The 20,189-nt window shown below is 42.6% G+C and overlaps 2 protein-coding genes across 4 annotated transcripts in view; both read left to right on the top strand.

Moving 5' to 3' along the window:
* Nucleotides 1-8,687, top strand: part of LOC118416893 — an 89,080-nt gene extending 80,393 nt beyond the window's left edge. Inside the window, exons 1-10 of one of the 3 annotated variants that reach the window (XR_004831280.1) lie at nucleotides 238-317; nucleotides 2,921-3,052; nucleotides 3,334-3,470; nucleotides 3,972-4,068; nucleotides 4,647-4,763; nucleotides 5,164-5,451; nucleotides 5,913-5,970; nucleotides 6,357-6,519; nucleotides 7,120-8,438; nucleotides 8,478-8,687. Coding sequence is in view for 2 of the 3 variants with exons in the window: in XM_035822175.1 (XP_035678068.1) it covers nucleotides 242-317; nucleotides 2,921-3,052; nucleotides 3,334-3,470; nucleotides 3,972-4,068; nucleotides 4,647-4,763; nucleotides 5,164-5,451; nucleotides 5,913-5,970; nucleotides 6,357-6,510 (1,059 nt within the window). In the remaining variant the exon portion in view is untranslated. Of the gene's footprint in view, nucleotides 1-237; nucleotides 318-2,920; nucleotides 3,053-3,333; nucleotides 3,471-3,971; nucleotides 4,069-4,646; nucleotides 4,764-5,163; nucleotides 5,452-5,912; nucleotides 5,971-6,356; nucleotides 6,520-7,119 lie in introns of those variants that run through there. The other 2 variants (XM_035822175.1, XM_035822176.1) reach the window with 2 other exon arrangements.
* LOC118416885 (creatine kinase, flagellar-like) overlaps nucleotides 1-20,189 on the top strand; it is a 778,750-nt gene that overhangs the window by 534,049 nt on the left and 224,512 nt on the right.

Here is a 20,189-nt window from a genome sequence, read left to right as displayed (position 1 = left end):
ATCTAATAGAGATTCTCTGGAAACTGCAGCACTAGAAGCGTGTACTGAGCTGAAAATCCAGCAGCTTAAGGGTTAATTTGTCTTGCAAACACGTCTGTCAATCATGCTGCTTTTGCTGAATATTTTTCGAATCGCCTGTTGCTCACACCGCAGGCCGTTTTTGTTGAATGTGTAGAAGTAATTTTGACACTGTGTCGGGTAATAATCCCCCTCCTGTTGACTGTTATTGCAGGTGAGCTACATGATGGGCCCACGAGTGACCGTACCCGTGGGGCTGCTGGTCCTACTCGCTCTCGCTGCTGGCGGGACGGCTCAAGGTAAGATTTTTTCCCACAATGATTTCATACCTTCTAACATAGTCACCATTACTGTTTAAGTAGCTTAGAATTTTCAACAGCCAAGCCTATGAAAACTAAGATTATGATAGCGTTTCCGTTTATGCTCCATGCCAAATGGCGATACGTGTTTTTAACTTGGCTTTGTGGAAGCCGACTGAAAACATGCCGTGGGTGGAGGTAAGGAACAGTGCATGATGGGAAGGCAGGTTGCTGGAGGTTAGGAAGTACTGCATGATGGGTAGGCGGGTGGACGGAGGTGCAGTCAAGGTCGCAGCCCACAGTATTTCTCCGCGACCGTCTATGACGTAGGGGAAAGAAAGTAGTACAGCCTAGATCTGAAAGCGTTTGTAAGCACTTAGAATGTGAAAGGCAGCGGGGTATGAACTTTACTGTATGGTAGCACGACAAGTTGACTTTCAGATCGTATGAGTAGGATTGTGAAGTTTGCCCATTGGAAGTATAAATGCGCGTGACCTTTACAGCTGACTGCCTGGGTGAGTCGCCTGCAGTTCCGTATGGCCCCGCATGGCCCTATTTAAAAGAGGGCTTCAAAATTTAAGAAAAAACGACAACTTTTCTTTGATTTTCAGTTATTTTGTAGATTCAACCCTCAACTTCAACATACTAGTTTGTCGTACTTGAAAACTGCACCCTACTATAAATTTATCGACATTGATTTGAGTCACCTTGCGGTCCTTAATTATAGAAATCCCATAGGCGAAAAACCTCAAGGTAGCATAACACAATATTAATGGGCGAACCCCGGGGTCTATGACGCGGGTAGACAGTACGGATAAAACTGTCGAAGGCTCGGTAGAAAGCCCTATTTGAGAGACGGCCAGACATAACCTGTGCTGCGTGGTCAAAGAAGGTGTCGACTTTGAGACTGCATGATTTGGATTGTGAAAGTTTTCTATTTCGTGTATAAATGCGCCCCATTACGCAACTGCCCTTCCGGTGTGAGTCAGCTGCAGTTCAGTGACCTCCGCATAGGGGCATTTCAAAGAGTTCTTGAGAAGGCGATACGCCGACAGAATTTTTTTTGTATTTTGATATTTTGTGGTTTGTACCTTCAACTCAAACATATCCGATTTTGGTATTCCAAAAGTGCACCCTACTATATTTTTTAATGCGTCGAAGCCAGTCACCTTGAGGCCCTTAACTATAGAAATCCCCATGGGCCGAAAACTGTGTTCTGCTACCTCAACCCGTAGGTCACCCTAGAACGCCCTATTCTCTTAGATACTCCGTGAGCCGAGAAAATGTGTTTCTAGCATTCACATATTGAGGGGCTAGAAGGCAGTCTTTTTTGTAATCACCATTTTTACAAGTTCTGTGATGATCGCGGGACGTTCAGAAGTTTTTACGTGTTCCGCAAAAGATTGCAGGACGTTCTGCGGAATCGTTTTCATGTTACACTTTTTTAAAATTATCAAAATTAAATACGATATTTGGCACGGAAATTGTAAATTTGTATACAGGGACGTATGAAAGGCACATGTCTACCAGAAACAATTTTTTTTCCATGCTACAATTAGAGCATTCCTGGTATTTTGTATCGGGGTGGTTTTCCAGTGGGATGAAATTTCTTCAAGGTACTTGTTAAGGTGTGCATGATGGGAAGGCAGGTTGGTGGGGGTTAGGAAACCCTGCATGATGGGAAGGCAGGTGGGCAGAGGTTAGGAAATAGTGCATTATGGGAAGGCAGGTGGATGGATATCAGGAAACACTGCATGATGGGAAAGCAGGTGGGTGGAGGTTAGGAAACACTGCATTATGGGTAGGCCTGCATAATTGACGTTTCACATCTGCCAGTCTGCCATGCAGATATTCCGTGCATTATAAAATGACAGAGAGCGCTGTGGCTTTCGAAAAACTTTTTAAAACTTATTTGTGCTTAACCTTTTTACAGTTTACCCTTCAGTGAACCCCAAAGTGTGATAGTCCATTACCTGTACGTCTTAAATTAATATCAAAGTCCCCAAATTCAACAATTTTAAGTAACATATGCCAGGTGTGAAAATAGAGTACTTTGGACATAAGCTCTGCACACCTCTTTACCAAAATTCAGGTCATTTGGTTTCAATACAAGGGCATGGAAGCCCAAAATATTTTGTGGACAAAAATGGCCAAATATCGGAAAATAACTCATTTTTGAAGTGAGGTATGCATAAAGTGTTGATAAGCCCTGTGGGCATATGTCTAATGCATCTCTGTACCAAATTTCATGTCATTTGGTTTCTGAATACAACGGCAATGGAGCCAAAAATATACATTTTTAGTAGAAAATGGCAGAAAACCCCAAAATAACAAATCTTTTAAGTAATCTATGAAAAAAGTTTTCATATGTTAGATATATAATGAAGCCATTCTGTCAATTTCAATTTGGAATGTTGATATAGTAGAAATAGAAGTTAATCGACAGCACACAGCATATGTTCCAAAATGCAACGTGTTCTGCTTTATCCAAGAGGTTGCCACCAATACCTTACCGCAACCAACACAATACACACGTTCGAAACGTGTGTTCCGGATGGGTATGCGTGTGCCTTTGACGAAGTATTATTCTTGTTGTTTCCCAGCCACAAAAGGTTTCACCGTGAGGGCACAGTCGTATGGATGGGATGATCCGGGTTTCCGGGATGTCCCCTACAATTCCAGAGACCTCACCTACATTGTCGTTGGCGGACAGAAGAGCAACATTGATGAAGGCCGTGAGTAGACGTCATGGTTATTGTTGTACACGCTGTATTTCCTATTAAAGCACCTGGACAAAAGGATTTATCTCTCCTTTTCCAGCCGTTGGGACAGCGTCCGTGTTATCAATACTTTTGAATCTGATTCAACATACTATTAGATTAATCGAAAGACACAAGTTTCTAAGTTACAAAAAATCAGGATCAGAGCCCATTTGCATTACACTGTTGTTCAAGTGATAAAAAATAAAGTGACATACATGAATGATTTTGAGCATCTATTTCTTTTATAACGTCAGTTAAGCGAGGGCATCAGGTGTTCATTTTGAATGAGCAGACCGGACAAGTTGTAGACAAGGCTGCTTTCGACACCTGGGTCCATGGCGACGCTGAGGCGGCGACAAAAATGGCAACCTTTCTGGGAGGTGCTGCAGAGGTAATGTAGAAACGTAGATTTTTATGTATGGTATCATTTGGGCTAATTGCGACAGTTCTGAAAATCATAGGTTTCCAAATGACTTGAAGTTTAACGCGTTTTTTCTGCTGGCAGGTATAACGTTCATGAATGTTGAAGCACAAACTTATGGGTATAGTAAACAACTAATGCAGCATCTTAAGTACTCTATACTTATTACAGGTACCTGCCTTGACTCGGATGTAGTACCTCCTGTTCCTTATTAAAGATAAAATATGATGTGTTTCAGATCTTTCAAGCATCATGATCGTTTAAACGAGCATTTCGTTTGCGATGGTCGTTTCTGTAAACTCGATACCTTAGAGGAATATGCTATACTTACTACAGACATAAGTGTCATATCAAGGACAAGAATGTCTAATAAAAGATAAACGTTGGTTAGAACTTTCCGATCACGTTCGGGCACGTCATACTTCAGGCAATCTTACATCATATCTCATCTTTGTTCCTATTTCGCTGCAGGGACGGATCATAGCTGTTGTTGTTCATGACAGCGGCGACTTTACAGGAGGACTATCCAGTGTATTAGCACCATACGGATCTACAATTACTCATCTAGGTGCCGTATCTATATTTTTCTAATTCCTTACGTGCAGGAACATATATCCTAATCTATATACAGCCTAAAACTGTTCTTACGTTAGGCAGACCGTCACTTCTGGTAGGTTTGGAGATGATAGGAGAGATTGAAGCAGATTCTGGCTGAACGATGTTTTATGGCATCATTTAGGCTTAGGTCACATTTCCGAATCGGGGCCCGGTCGGGATGTTTTAAGAAACGAAAAATTAAAATGTATACCTAAAAGTATACACAAATCTTGCCCATGAACCATATTTTGACGTTTTGTGTATGTTGATGTCTTTCATATAATTATTCTTTTCGCTTCCGAAAGCTGACCGGCCGGGCCCCGGTTTGGAAATGTGACCTAAGCCCTTACAGGGTCACCACCGGGCGCCTTTTGGCGATGTCCTTGATCTGCTCTCGGACATAACAAAGTAAAGGGGGGAGGCACAATTTCTATTGTACCTTTATGCCATGCAATGTAGATAATCCGTCTTTGTTTACTAGTAGTAGTATCATGACTTGATAGCTGGCAAGTATTTGAAGGATTGACACATCTAAACATCTCATGACAGGGCGCAGAGAGTCCTACGCCATGATTACCCAGAAGGGACCAAAACCATCTTGGTTCGTGGAGAAAAAAAGCGCTCAACGTGCTGGACCAACTATTGTAGAGGCGTTTGTACCACCAGGTAAAGAAAACATTTTGTCTTGAGTTGCGAGTATTCATTTTAATTTATATTTTCCCTATGTGTGGTTTCTTTTATTGACGAAGTAGTCTGTGAAAACAAGACGCAAATCATAGGTCACCACCTCAGAGTTTTGGCTCTAAATTTTTCGGCTACCGCTAAAGCAGTGTATAATCAGAAACGACATCACCGATGAGCCGAGCTGTTGTACTAGCCTATAGTACAACATTGAACAACATTCCTGGTGCAGTTCCACAACTTGGAAAAGACGTGCCGAAATGATTAGAAGACGCATTTTAATGCCGTCGTAAATTTGTATACGATGCCAGACTGGCACCAGAGCCATGTTTCCTTCAAAGGCTATTCTCTCCTAGTTATTGACTTCGATTATACATTGTAACAGATCTAGAAACCCGTCGAGTGTGTGAAGGTGGAATATTGACCATCAGTTGTCCTGCTGGAAAAACTATCAACATCGTGTCTGCCATGTACGGCCGGACCCAAGGCCCGGAGGTCTGCCCCCATCCCACAATCGGGAACACCAACTGCATCAGCAAGACCAGCCTTTCCTACATGCGGAGCAAATGCCAGGGGAAGTCCCGCTGCTCTGTGGCGGCCGACAACGGCCGTTTCGGGGATCCTTGTATGCCGTTCACTTATAAGTACCTGGAAGTCGAGTACACCTGCGGCGGTAAGTATGTCCTTGCACTGACATTACGCTTTGTCCAATGCATGACAGTATACTGGTTTATTTGCCATCTTATCAATTTGCCACACAGCTTACTACCTTACGGCTGTATTGGTGTAGGAACATCACATTCGGCGTTTTATGATAGTAATGGAGACGATAAGTTAATGCCCTGACCATGAATGGAATGCCGCTATTGGGAAAACGGCCTGATCTAGTGAAGATAGTGTCGAGGTTGTTGCATGTTATGGCAAGGCGGCCGCTGATCTCTCTAAGGGAGCCAGTCACGGAAAACAGCAGAGTTTAATGACCTTTAATACACGCTCCCGCATAAGTGATAAAAATTAGAAATTGAATTTGTTTAGGCTCCCTATGACATTTTGTGTAGAAAAAACTGCTCTTCGTCAACAAAATCAAATCGATTCTTCTCGTCTTAGAAATGTCACGTATAATTCTCTTTTCAGCCGGGAAACCTGACCGCCGCGGACTTGAAGACCACGAAGTCGACAGCAACAAAGAGCGGTAAGCTATCATCAAGATGCCTCATAGGCGTTACTAAACCTTGTCTGTATTTCTATTTCGGGATACAGTTTTCCCATTTATCACATCACTGTACCACATCACTGTAGTACCTTCCCTCCCTGCCTCCCTCCCTCCCTCCCTTTCAATCCTTTCTATTCCTTCCTTTCGATCTTCATTCATTCCTGAAGAGTGTTTCCCGGATAACCCACAGCCCTGTCCTTGTTCCCAGGCTGGCTGAGGAAGTACGCGGCCTACTTGAGCTGCTGCAATAAACTTCCTTTCTGCCTTCCTTCGTCCCTTCCTTCCTTCCTTCCTTTCTGCCTTCCGTCTTTCCGTCCTTCCTCCCTCCCTCCCAGATAACCCACAGCCCTGTCCTTGATCCCCAGACTGGCTGAGGAAGCCCGCGAGCTCCTAGAGCTGCTGCGCGAGAAGCAGGATGAGAACGCCCTGCGCCGCCGTGAGTTCGGAGAAGATGACGTGGACTTGGACTCCGAGCTGTCCGAGGAGTATGCTGAGGACATGGCTAAAGCCACGGAGTAGTTGCGGAAGGTATGCACACTTCTTTTCCAGTCGAAATGATCCCGTGTATAACAGCTGCCAACAAGTCAGTTAACCCCGGGGACTTTTTATACATCATTAGATTGCAAAAGAATTTTACCGTCTCCAAACTTTGTGATAGTTGAGTTGGTTGTTGACCTGTTATCGGCATATTGTGCCATATGATACATCAAGAAGTAGTATCCGATAACATACATGTGCGAGATTCGGCACATCATTCTGAGGTCTATCCAATGAGAGTAAAAAAAAGAAAATACCGTTTGGGGAAACACCAAATTGAAAAGACTTGCCTTTTCAAGAACATGGTTTATACCTCAGGCCATTGTATTCATAATTTACATGCAGAGATAAGGAGGAAATCGTACGTACCGTTCTAAGGAACCAAAAAAAAAAAAAAAAACAGGCAAAGAACCCGGCATCGACAACCTACTACATGTACCAGGGTTCCTTCGTGAATGTTTTCCCTAGCTTTAAAATATTATGCTGATCAAACAGTAACTCTCCCAATAAATAACAGTTGCAATATGATAATGAGTCCTTTCTCCACAATTTGCTTCTTTGCTCTAATTTGCTATATTGGTTTTATTCCAGGTTTTGACGACTATTCGTTTGAGGGAAAGGACAAGGCTGCCAGCGCCACCCCCAAACCCGAGTAGTCGGTTCTGGAGTGAGGCACAGAATGTCAGCATAAGCGATGGACTTCGGAACAAATCTCCTTCTTTTTTTATTTCTATTTCTCAATTTCATCTCTCTCCATCTCAGTCTCTCTCACTTTCTCAATCCATCATTCTCTCCCTTTCTCATCCTCTCCCTTTCTCAATCTTTCTTAATCTCCCTCCTTTTTTCTTACTGTTTCTCAATATCTCTTTCCAAAGGTCCGTCTCCCCTTCTCAATCTCAATTCCTCCTTTGCAAGCTTCTAAAGCTATTTTTCATTCTTTAGCTCCCTTGAGCGTTATCATTTACACAGATGCATATATAACCATATTATAACTTAGATAAGAAAGCTGACAACAGTTAGAAGCCTAGAGCAATTTTGACGGGAAAAAATCAATCATAAAACCTAGCAGAATTTGTTTGTATTAGGACTAAATTGACAAAATACCAAGAATATATAGCACTAAAAGTAAATATCATGCATTGGGCACATTTCAGATTTATTATTATAGAACCAAACATATAAAAGACCATTTGTTAGTCTATGTTAACAAATTGTAAAAAGTTGGTTAAAAGGTGGCAAACTGTTGTCAGCTGAACAAAAACCCAAAATGCCGGTGAAAGGAGCTTTACGGTACCATTGCTGCATCCACAGTGTGACAGTCAGGAGAGACCAAACCTCAGGTTCTGTGGAGAATGGTTTGTGAGGATTATGCAGTAATTGTGTTTGACATGGTGGCCACCATATCTGCAGTTTACAACCGTCAGAGTCAAAGGCAATTACTGAGATGAGAAAGGAGAAGATGAGATGAGGCAGTGAGGCTGGCTGTGAAACATTGTGGGATAGTGGTGTATTATGAAATAATAGTGCAACTTACTAGCAAGCCTATATAGTGATAATTGTGTTGACATTTAGCTTTGTCATCTTCTGACTTAAACCACCAGATTTTACTCTGTTCGAAGGCTCTAAATGTAGGTTTCCAGTGTATAATCTTATTTCTGTACTAGATATAACTTTTCATCTTCCAGTAGATTTTTATTAGACGTTGCTGATACTGAGGTTATATAAGGTCAGCGTTGTTAGTTTATAAGACACCAGGGTGTTAGAAATATGAAGTGTATGAGCATAGCTTTACTGTTAAGTAAGAATCAGTTATCTTACTTGTAACCGACAATTTAGTATTTCTTTAGTATAAACTAGACTCTTTTATAGAGGTGCTGCGGAATTTTGTGTTATTGTGTTATTATGTAGAGGTGCTGCGAAATTTTGTGTTATTATGTTATTATGTAGAGGTGCTGCGGAATTTTGTGTCAGTAATAATTGTGAGATTAACACAGATTTCCCTATGAGAAGATAGAGAAGAGATACCATCATGCACTAAATCCAGAGAAGTGATGTCTTGCTGAACCCACAACTACAACTGATCTCTTAGTTACGTCTATAGTTCATGTGCATTTGGTAAAAAAACTTTTGAATATAAGATGTGCAGTTTTGGTACCACACACCCGTGTCTGTTGTCTTTGTGTCAGATTTTTATAGTATTGCTTGCTGGAGACAAACTCCTTAGGAGAATAACTGAAACTACACGCTGTTAGGTCAAAAACTGACTTTTCCCCTCAAGTAGGAAAACATAACTTTTACTTAATAAATTTAGTTGTATTCCGCATGATGTAAAACTATAAGCCTGAACACTTTGGGTCTGATAAGAAATTATCTTAATACGGAGGGGGGGGGGGAGCCACTAAGACCCTACTTTGTAACTTAAAAGCTGCAAACCTGTCAGATAATCGATGCCAATAAAAAGATGCCATTTGAAGACTTTATTTTGGGGTCGTTTGGCATAACGGCAGGGTTATTGGCCCGTGAACCAGAGGTCCTGGGTTCTAATCCGTTGATGTGTGACCAATCTTGTGTCCTTGGGAAAGGCTCTTTACATGACTTTCCTCACTTCACTCGGGATAAAATGAGTACCAAGCTTCTGTTCAGGACATCCTTCAGCTCAAAAAAGATGTAAAATGGAGGTCCCGTGTTTGAGGAGATCCTACAGTCCCATGGCCGCACCTGGGCCAGTTGCGGTCGTATTGAGGTCACCTGAGTTAGCGCCAAACAGCAGCCTCTCCAGACACTTGCAACAGTCGTATGGAGGTCACCTTTGCGATTAAGCCCAGCCTATTGTGAGCTTGCAATTAAGCCCCTGCCTGCAAAGAGAGAGAGAGAGAGAAGTCGGCCCGCCCAATAATTGTAATATTTCTTGTGCGACTGCCAACATCGGAGACGTCAGACTTACCCATACTGCTTTGCGACCCAACCAGCCCCAGAGACAGAAAAACAGCACAGAGGATGTGGTCACCATGGCAACAGACAAGCCAGATGTAACACTAAACTCCCTTATATGGAGAAGCGAGTAATCTAATTCCACAGCAGCCCCGACACACATCATTGTTAGTGAAGCTTATTCAGTAGGTGGAATCTTGTAGCCTCCTGTGCAGACTTCTGTAGCAGTTACTGTAGCGTTTATTTATTGGGAAGCGCTGGTTTGGGATTTTCAACATGGGCTTAAAGGTTTGCTTTGCTGGGAAAGAATTTCTGGGTGCGGCAAAACTTCTTTTCCTGGCAAAGAGTCGACGTTAGCCCTCGTTGGAAATTTAGAATCAGCGCTCCCCAAAAATAAACAACACCGCGCCAAACGTCTGCAAAGGAGGCTAGAAACTTGACGGTTGAAAGACAGACCAGATCACACGCCAGAACTAGACAATTGTTGGCAGTTGGATGAAGGGAGAAAACGCCTCTTTGACAATTTGACCCCTGAACTTTGAAAAGTGAGACTGATAGTGAACCATGTGATTACCACATACGCAGTTTGGTCCATTTGGCTGTGTCGATCTCAGATTGGATAAGACGTCCTAGGTGAAAAGGCCCTTCTCAAGCTTGATTTAAAAACAACAACAATGAATTTCAAACGAGTTAATGCACACAGTATAAACACAAAATTACAAAGGTCACTGCACACGATATATACACAAACTTACAAAGAGTCACTGCACACTATATTAACACAAACTTACAAAGAGTCACTGCACACGATGTAAACACAAACTTACAAAGGGTCACTGCACACGATGTAAACACAAACTTACAAAGGGTCACTGCACACGATATAAACAGAAAAGCGTCACTAGTGACATCTGACAACACTAGTGGCAGATGACCTTTGTAAGAAACCGGTTTTCCAGCAGGTGTAATTTACAGAACGCCACCTGGCGAACCTTAGCAGTAGTTCAGAACCATGTTTTGAAGCACAATTTCAGAAAGAATTGAAAAAGAACGTTAGAGAACATGGCGATATCGCACTGCACTTTTCCAAACTACTATGCTCAGGAGGGACTCCAATGTCTACTACCTACATTACAATGTCATTATTGGTAGATTATTTGCTAGTGTTGTAACTTCACAGGTTAGCCATTCACAATTCTCTGATAACGAGTTATGCTGTCCACAAACAGGCGCATAAAATTACAAAGCTCGCTGCAGTGCCGTAGGAAAACGTCAGGTGAAAAAATTTCAAACTTGGCCTTCCTTTTCACAACCGCTACACACCTACCAAAAATCACAAAGTTCCATCTACAATTTCTCGAGTTACTTGCTGTTGACCTACATATATATAGACCCACCATAACCGAGAACATATGTTCATGTTATGTGCCACGCCATGGAAATAGAAAAGTTCTAAACTTACGGAATAAAGTTCTTCATAGGATGAAATTCAAGTAATTCACTGCCCGCAGTTGCATTGCAGAATACTAAGGCTGGATTTAAGACTCTTTGACACAGCATGCAGATGAGCAGATGACGTAGGTCAGTCTCTTCATTTATCTATTTATAGGTTCTGGCTGTTCAGTACGCACAGCCAGAGCTGCCCAACCAGCCTGTGGGTTTTACACAGGTCTAGCCCTGCTGGCAGACAAGGACGGTTACAAATGGAATTTGACAAGGACAGGATAATTATCAAGTACATAAAAAGAACATGATGTAATATAGTAGTCATAGTTTTTTTTTTGTTGTTGTTTTTTTCTCCTGTCGATTTGACAGATGAGGAGACAGACAGGCTATTTGCCTGTTTGCCTGACCTGCACATGACTTTTTATGGTGAAGGAGGGGTGTGTAATTAGTTCTCCACCTTCTCGTCCGCTGGAGTCTCATAGCACTAAGTAGTCATAGTATCTACAATAGACTCTACAACAGTATTTATCAACAACAACATATACAGCGAGAGGTCATGCTGGGTCACTGTATACACCTGTAAGGGTCCCCTTAAGACATTCCCAGAGTTTTCTATTAAAGGCGGAGTTTTCTTTTGGAGGAAGCAGCAGTTGTGACAGTGCGAGTAGAAGTAAGGAGGGTGTTCCAGGGTGATGTTGCTCTGTAGAAGAATATTCTCTGGTCTCTGGTGGACTTAATGAGTTCAGATGTCAGGTGGTCGCTGTTCCTGAGGGAGTAATGTGACTCAGTGGCAGCCCGGATTCTGGTCACCAGGGTTTGAAGATGTGGAGGGCAGCGTCCATTGAGGAGCTTGTACAGGGTAAAAGCGGTGTGGAATCGTCGTTGGAACTGCAGTGATGGTTCAGTGTCTTGTTTCAGTTTCTCTCCTTGTGCTGCCACGGTTCTTATGATGTGTGGGGGATCTCTAGTTCCCACATTTACCATTTACTCAAACATTTATTGTTGTCTCATAGATATGGTAGAAGACTGCATTATCTGCCTGTAAATATAAGTTTTATACCAACGTTTATACTCATCATGTTACTGGGTATCAAAGTATTTCCAGAAAGTTAATCCACCAGGAGTCTATTTCGCACCCTTACGTCTGAACACCCTGGAAGAATGGCAAAGGAAATGGCTTATGCAGTTCAATCCTGATAAGTGCTATATCATACACATGACGAACAAACGCACACCAAATGTGTCTCATTACCAGTTTTGTGGTCAGACATTAAAAACCCAACCATACCTAGGTGTTACGTTAACAACTGGGCTTAAGTGGGGTGTCCATGTTAATAGAATAGCAACCAAGGCTAAACAGACATTTTGAGTGATCAAACGCAACTTGTGGGCATGCCCAATCTTTGTAAAATGACTTGCATACACGTCACTGGTAAGATATAACCTTGAATATACCGCTACAGTATGGAACCCGTATACAAAGAAAGACAAAGATAAACTTGGAAGCTTACAGAACCAAGCTGCCCAAATCTGTACAAACAACTACAACAGGGATTCTAGTGTTACCAAAATAAAAACAGATTTGCAGTGGAAGTCACTTGAAGACAGAAGGAAAATGTCCAGACTTTGCATGATGTACAAAATGACCAATAAACTGGTGGACGTACCGACTGATAAGTATCTAATACCGGCTGAACAAAGAAATGACTTCAAGTACCAGAGTTACCAACCTAGGGTTGATGTGTTCAAAAATACGTACTTTCCCAGAACCATCGTAGAGTGGAATGTGTTATCACCAAGTACAGTAGGGGCATCTTCTTTTGCTAGTTTTAAAGAACACTTGCAGATAGATATCGATGTGCAAAAGTTAGGTGAGACGGGTCGTTCGTTGTAACATAACCAACTGCTGCCGCGCCGCGTGCCTGCCAAGCTGGTGTGTTACGCTGAACGGCGGTTTTACCGGCTATTTACATGTAGATACAGATACAGATACAGACGTTGTTCTGCACAAGTTGTCAATGAGTCATTTGGTAGCACATGTAGTGGTACAGTGGGACCGCTAGATGTCATCAATGTACCTGCACGATAAGCGACCTTGTGTACAACCGGTTTTACATCTTAAGGTTTTATAGAAGGTCATTTGCCGCCATGTTCCTTCTAACTGATCAATGTTTTTGGCAACTTGTGAAGTGTTGACTATGGATAGGTTATTTACTTCGTCAGTTAGAGATTTACCATGTGCTCTGGACGACAAGCGATGCATGGATTATGGGTGACGTGTGGCGGTCATGTCCGACTTTAATAAGAATACGCCTGGTGACTTGGACAGAAAACTTGCTCCAAGAGAGCAGAGAACAACAATGGTGCGTGTTACAGTTCTTTACAATTGGTTCTATAAATGTGGAGGCTGGATCGGAATGTCTTTTTTGATTCATCAGTACTACAACAGAAGTTGACTGATGTATAGCATATCTAATGGGTTAAAGTTTGAGCGTTAGTCCCTTGGTTTATGTGTGATGTAGCTGTTCTATTCTAGTTCCCTGAAGGGGAAATCTTACATCAAACCTTCACTTGGTACATTATACAGCCCTAACCTGGCTGGAGATTTTCTTCTAGACACGACCATTTTGGAAAAGGTCACTTGATACCTCTGTGTGTGGACTGCTTACTTGTTCTTGCCCGGAGCACGTCTTTTCAATACGGATGTGTTTGGTATATTCTGTGGATGAGCTTTTAAACAGCCTGTGTTCGAATGTTCATGAGATGTGAAATGATAAACAACATTTAGCTGATCTGGCCTAACCATTTACTTCTGTTCTACTATATTTACCTGTTATTGTCTGATATTGAAGAACATTGTTTAAAAACGGGATCGAAATACCTTCCAAAGGCGAACTTCTATGTATAAAATGTTCCTTGCTGATATTTCGCTGGTTAGAAAACAAATCTGTTATAATTAACGAGCGAGTTTCCATTTGATCGAACATTATCGCCACGCAAACAGCTGCCGACAGGTCGGTTAACTCCGTGACCTTTTCACGCATGAATAGATCGCAGCAGACATTTTACCGCCTCCAAACTGTGAGATCGGTTGGAGGCCTGTCGAACTGCCACTGGTGTCATGTGAACATTTGTGGCACAGAGGGATCCTCAAGGAATTTTGGAAACTGGTTTAAGAAAAAAAGTGACTGTAACAAAGGTGTGCCAGGTTTGACACGTCGTTTTGAGGTTCTATGCAATGAGATTAAAGAGGGACATACTGTTGGGGAAACACCAAATTAAGTATGACTGACCTTTTCAAGGACACGTTATTTACGTCGTATCAAAAGACGACACCTAGAGCAACAAGTCAGGATTTCTTGTGCGACTCTGACAATTCCTTCTTTCTTATGAGGTAAATTCTTAATCCCCCTTGCTTCAAGAGCTAAGTAACTAAAGAATCGGCATTTGAACCAAGGTTTGAACTGTTAATGAAATGAACGGCTTGAGACTTTTATTACAGATCTCGCATTCCCGCACATCAGCACTTGTTGTTTATGTTGCATGAGGCGTCCCATTGTTTCCGAGCCACAACAAGGAATAATAAACAAACAAACAAACAAACAACGATTGACTAATGCGTGACACTTGACCCTGAAGAAGGGACCAATTATCAATCTTGGCTACACCCATCCGGCCCATTAAACAGGTGAATTTTAGTCTTAAAAGGGTCATGGCAGGTTAAATGCGCCAACCCTTTTTCATGTCTATATTAATATTGAAGACAGTTGGGCTGCCTCTTCAGTCATGTTTACTGATTGAGGTCATGAGCGAAGAGACTTTACCATAGAATGACTGCTAATTCTGAACTCTGTAATCACTTAACGAAGTTCAAAAGGGACAGTTTTGAATTATTTGAATGGAATCTTCAGTAACACAAGGCCAGGCCCAGCCGTTTGCTAATGCTTTCGTGCCAGTCATTGCGAATGAGATCGCTTCCCGAAACTTTGCCGTTGTTAACACCAACGCGTACGTGCCAGTCACCAGAGTTCCCACGATCGCGTCGGGGCGCGTTGTCTTTGATGATGAAATGCTGTAGATAATTATGTCGCGCGTCAGGCAGGCACGACAGGACCACCGCGGTCGGCCTAACGTCTTTGTCTAGGAGAGCATTCTGTCAATCAAACGCAAGTTCCCTCTGGCGTTTCCTCGAGCCACCGCGACAGGATGTCACACCAGCACATTTACCTGGTATACCCACCTTAGTTCCAATGAATCGTGCCGATTGTTAATTACATGAATGAATCACACGGACAGAACTATCTTCCAAACTTTGCTCTTTGCACGGATCGTCTTGTTTGAGACACTTTGCCTCGCGACCAATCTAAGGCCTCCGATAATCAATATTCGGTGACAGATCCAGCCAGCACGTTTCAATATTTAGCAAATGCATTGTTTACGGCGAATAACAGCAACTCACACAGACACACGCTCAAACACCAAACACGCACACACACTCATACACACTAAGTACATTACAGTGCATCACTCTCATTTTTTTGAGATAACTAAGAGTAAGAAAACTGATATCTTTCAATGTATTATTAGAATAGATTTGCTTTGATTTAGCTATAGGGTAATAATTATCATGATTGCTTTAGGACAAAAGACGTATAAAGAACTGTTGTTTTGATTATTTACTAACGTTATATATTGGTAGTTCTGCTTTCTTCTGGATTTCACACATGTTCCTGTGATTAAGGTTATTAGTCCACTAGTTTTGCTTTCTGCAATTTTGGTACATATGAATCCATTACGTTTGCATGTATGTATGTTTATATTCATGACTCATTGTTGACAACGGAAAACAAAGTTCCATCACAAATGCTAGGGATATTCCTTCTTGGCGTGTATCGGAGTTAGGTCGTACCTGCCCATCCTTGCCTAAATAATGCTCAATCTAGATAATGTAATGGATGATTGGCAGTCTTTAAAAGTGTCGCTTGTGTTCGGATTACCGCAATAACCACTTGGCTAAACAAAAGACCCAACTTTAAGTTCTCGCCACCCAAGTCTTTTAACTCTAGGAACAGGAGTACAGCAGATCAGGAGTACACAGATTGATTCTATCACCAGGCTAAATTGGTAAAAGATTACATGGTTTAAAATCATTTCGAATTGTTGCTGACACAGGAAACATAAATAGATGTCTACCGGTTTAAGCGTTTGTCCCTTGTTTTATGTGTGATGTAGCTGTTCTATTCTCCAGTTCCCTGAAGGGGAAATCTTACATCAAACCTTCACTTGGTACATTATACAGCCCTAACCTGGCTGGAGATTTTCTTCTAGACACGACCATTTTGGAAAGGGTCACTTGATACCTCTGTGTGTGGACTGCTTACTTGTTCTTGCCCGGAGCACGTCTTTTCAATACGGATGTGTATGGTACATTCTGTGGATTGGCTTTGAATCGGCCTGTGTTCGAATGTTCATGATATGTCAAATAATACCATTTAACCTATTTGGTCTAACCATTTACTATCTTTCTACTATATTTACCTTATTGCCTAATATTGAAGAACGTTGTTTATAAACGGGATTTAATCTCCTTTCAAAATTTTCAAAGAATTTATCTTCTCCAAACTGTGAGATCGTCGCGTCGGTGGCCTGTTGGGCCGCTATTTGTATTGTGTGAAAAATTGACCCGTACCCTTACCTGTTTCCTTAAGACCTCACTGAAAAGCGGCCTGCACACCGATTTGAGGTTGTCATGAATTAGTTCAAAGAAATATAACATGTAGCAAGGTCCAGGGATGTTGTGAAAAACATCAAAAATCGACACTATCTGAAGAGTATTAACTGATTTTTAGTTAAGCCTTTCCATACTTAATATATCAAATCAAGCCCTAATAGCAACAACCAGACCAACCTTTGACCAATCTCGCAGATTAGTAGAAAGGGATTTTTCCGAACTTACAAGATGAATGACGTTACAGTGAAGTTACTGGGAATCCAGATCGTTACAAGGGCCCACACAAGCCAGCTCTTCGGCACGAGCAGTAACATGCTCCGAGGAAATTTTGGCTAGCCCCGCCTAAACCCCGAAGGCTCTCTTGATTGGATTCAGTCAGGCGAAATCACCGGGATGAGCTTAGCTGGCCGGCGGGGATAGAAGCTCACCCTGCCGAGGACTCCCCGTCTGGAACCCCGGGGGATGGCTAGAAGGCTTGGTTAGGTGATAGAATGGCTTTAAAGTTGAAAAGTAAATTTGTCCAGATTTAAGCTTTCATCACACACGTTTCTGTGGTTGAGGAAAATGATTTCTTTATTACTGACTTATTTCGTGTTTGGTACTCGCATTTGATTAAACGCATGTGAAGTTTATCTGCATGTGCATTGCTTTGGCCTATCTCGGTGGTTAAAGGAAAAATACTTCACTCGAAAGGTACAAATGATAGAGACTTTCTCTCCTGGTCAGGGGGCGAGGACTGGGAGCTGGTTTAGAGCACGTTGTTGTTCAGCACACCTGGTGTTCAGCTCACCGAGCATTCGTATAGAACATTGGGACCCGCATGTACCTGTGGCCTGTGGAATATTCGGGCCTGCATGTACCTGGGTCCTGTGGAACATTCGGGCCCGCATGTACCTGGGGCCTGTGGAATATTCGGGCCCGCATGTACCTGGGTCCTGTGGAACATTCGGGCCCGCATGTACCTGGGGCCTGTGGAATATTCGGGCCTGCATGTACCTGGGTCCTGTGGAACATTCGGGCCCGCATGTACCTGGGGCCTGTGGAATATTCGGGCCTGCATGTACCTGGGTCCTGTGGAACATTCGGGCCCGCATGTACCTGGGGCCTGTGGAATATTCGGGCCCGCATGTACCTGGGTCCTGTGGAACATTCGGGCCCGCATGTACCTGGGGCCTGTGGAATATTCGGGCCTGCATGTACCTGGGTCCTGTGGAACATTCGGGCCCGCATGTACCTGGGGCCTGTGGAATATTCGGGCCTGCATGTACCTGGGTCCTGTGGAACATTCGGGCCCGCATGTACCTGGGGCCTGTGGAATATTCGGGCCTGCATGTACCTGGGGCCTGTGGAATATTCGGGCCTGCATGAACCTGGTTTTCAGCTCACCGAGCATTCGTATAGAACATTGGGGCCTGCATTTACCCGGGGCCTGGGGCTAATACCAGAGAAGTCTGGTTGCCGTCACTGTCATTCTTTGTGGCTTAGAAATAGGACCCTTAGAATTACGTTAGAGTTGCCATGACATCGACGTTTCAACACAAACCAACGATAAATGATTGGATGAAAGACTTTTATTGTACATTCATGCCTAGACGGGCTAAGTACAGGTCACTGATAACAGACTTAACAGACATTAAGATGAAGGAGCCAATCTTTTGATCTTCATTACCCCGGACACAATAAAAGAGTGTACTGTTTGTATACTTAAATACCTGGTATTAAAAGGCAATGCCTGGCTCGTTTACAGAACGCTTTAAAATCTGTTCAAGTCGCATCTTTATGCTGATGTAGTGTAGGGCTAACCTTGGTTCCACCCGATTTCCACCGGGGCTCCTTGCCCTCGCTGCACCGATTGTTTTAGGGCACAGAATGCAAGGAGCCCCGATAGAAGTTGGATGGTACGATGAACCGTACCCAACTTATAGCCTGATCACAATCGTCTTACGGTTACAAGCTGAGAGCGCTCTTGGGAAAGTCGTGCACGCGTGAGAAAAGACGATCCTTGCTGGTGAAGCATGTTTAAAATCAGGAAAGATCTCAGTCCTTCACATTCAGCTACCATTTGATGAAATCCATGCAATTGGCTTGACTTGGCCTCGTGTTGCCCAATTAAAAACAAGTAAAGCCTAGGTGTGACCATCTATGGTGAAATCGTTGCGTCTGGTGATAAAGATCTCTGAACGAATGTCACTTTATAAGAACAAAGGTGAGGTGCTTATTTTCAAGAAGACACGTCAATCATCAAGCCCACACCCATCTATAGATAGCACAGAGAACAATCAAAGCGGCCAAACCTAGGTCAATAAGGCCAAGGATACATATCACCTGTAATGTCACTACATAAGAACAAAGGCCCCTCAGTCTCTCCAGGTGCCCAACGCTTGGAGTGCTAACCTTGAGGATTTGCGCATGTCAGATCCACTTTTCTCTGTCAGATGCACTTTTCCACTTTTCACTTTTCTCTCCGACAAACTTTTGCAACGTCAATATTAGAACATGCGTCCTGGCTTGAAGAGTTGCTTATATACTTAATTTACACATTTTTACTCATATACACACACACAATGTCACAGATACGCGTACGCACACACCCAAATTAACACAAATACATACATACATGCACATGCACGCACGTACACATGTGTAAAAGGTTGACTTGTAGAATGTATTGGGGAGAGGGGTATTATTATAGCAACAAGTGTGTAGAATCACACATACCGTGGCAGGAATGTGTCATGTCGATGTTTAAATGTATACATGCTAGTTTACCTATACATTTTTTAGATTATATATAGAGGTATCCAAACAGAATGATTCACAAGTTCTTCAAAAAGACCCGAACACCCTGGAAGAATGGCAAAGGAAATGGCTTATACAGTTCAATCCTGATAAGTGCTATATCATGCACATAACGAACAAACGAACACCAAATGTGTCCCCTTACCAGTTTTGTGGTCAGACATTAGCAACCACAAAAACCCACCATACCTGGGTGTTACATTAACAACTGGGCTGAAGTGGGGTGTCCATGTTAACAAAATAGCAACCAAGGCTAAACAGGCATTGGGAGTGATCAAACGCAACTTGTGGGCATGCCCAACCAGGGTAAAATCACTTGCATACACGTCACTAGTAAGACCTAACCTTGAATATGCCGCTACAGTATGGTACCCGTATACAAAGAAAGACAAAGATAAAAAATAAACTTGAAAGGGTACAGAAGCAAGCTGCCCGATTCTGTACAAACAACTATAACAGGCTCAAAAGCATTCACTCTTCTACTAAACTCCCCAAGTACCCTCTAATTGAATTAATCCTATGGCTGAATACAATGCAAAACGTTTAGGTAAGGTTATAAAACTAATTTCAGGTACGCTAAGAAATCTCTTCTTGTTATGTGAGTTCCCTTCTGGAGTGGAATGCCCCTTGAATATGCCGCTACAGTATGGGACCCGTATAGAAAGAAAGACAAAGATAAACTTGAAAGGGTACAGAACCAAGCTGCCAGATTCTGTACAAACAACTATAACAGGGATACCGGTGTTACCAAAAT

This window comes from Branchiostoma floridae, chromosome 5 (assembly GCF_000003815.2).
Source record: "Branchiostoma floridae strain S238N-H82 chromosome 5, Bfl_VNyyK, whole genome shotgun sequence".
NCBI classification, from domain to species: Eukaryota; Metazoa; Chordata; class Leptocardii; order Amphioxiformes; family Branchiostomatidae; genus Branchiostoma; species Branchiostoma floridae.
Note: the sequence above shows the minus strand (reverse complement) of the source record. Positions and strands in the feature narration are given on the sequence as shown.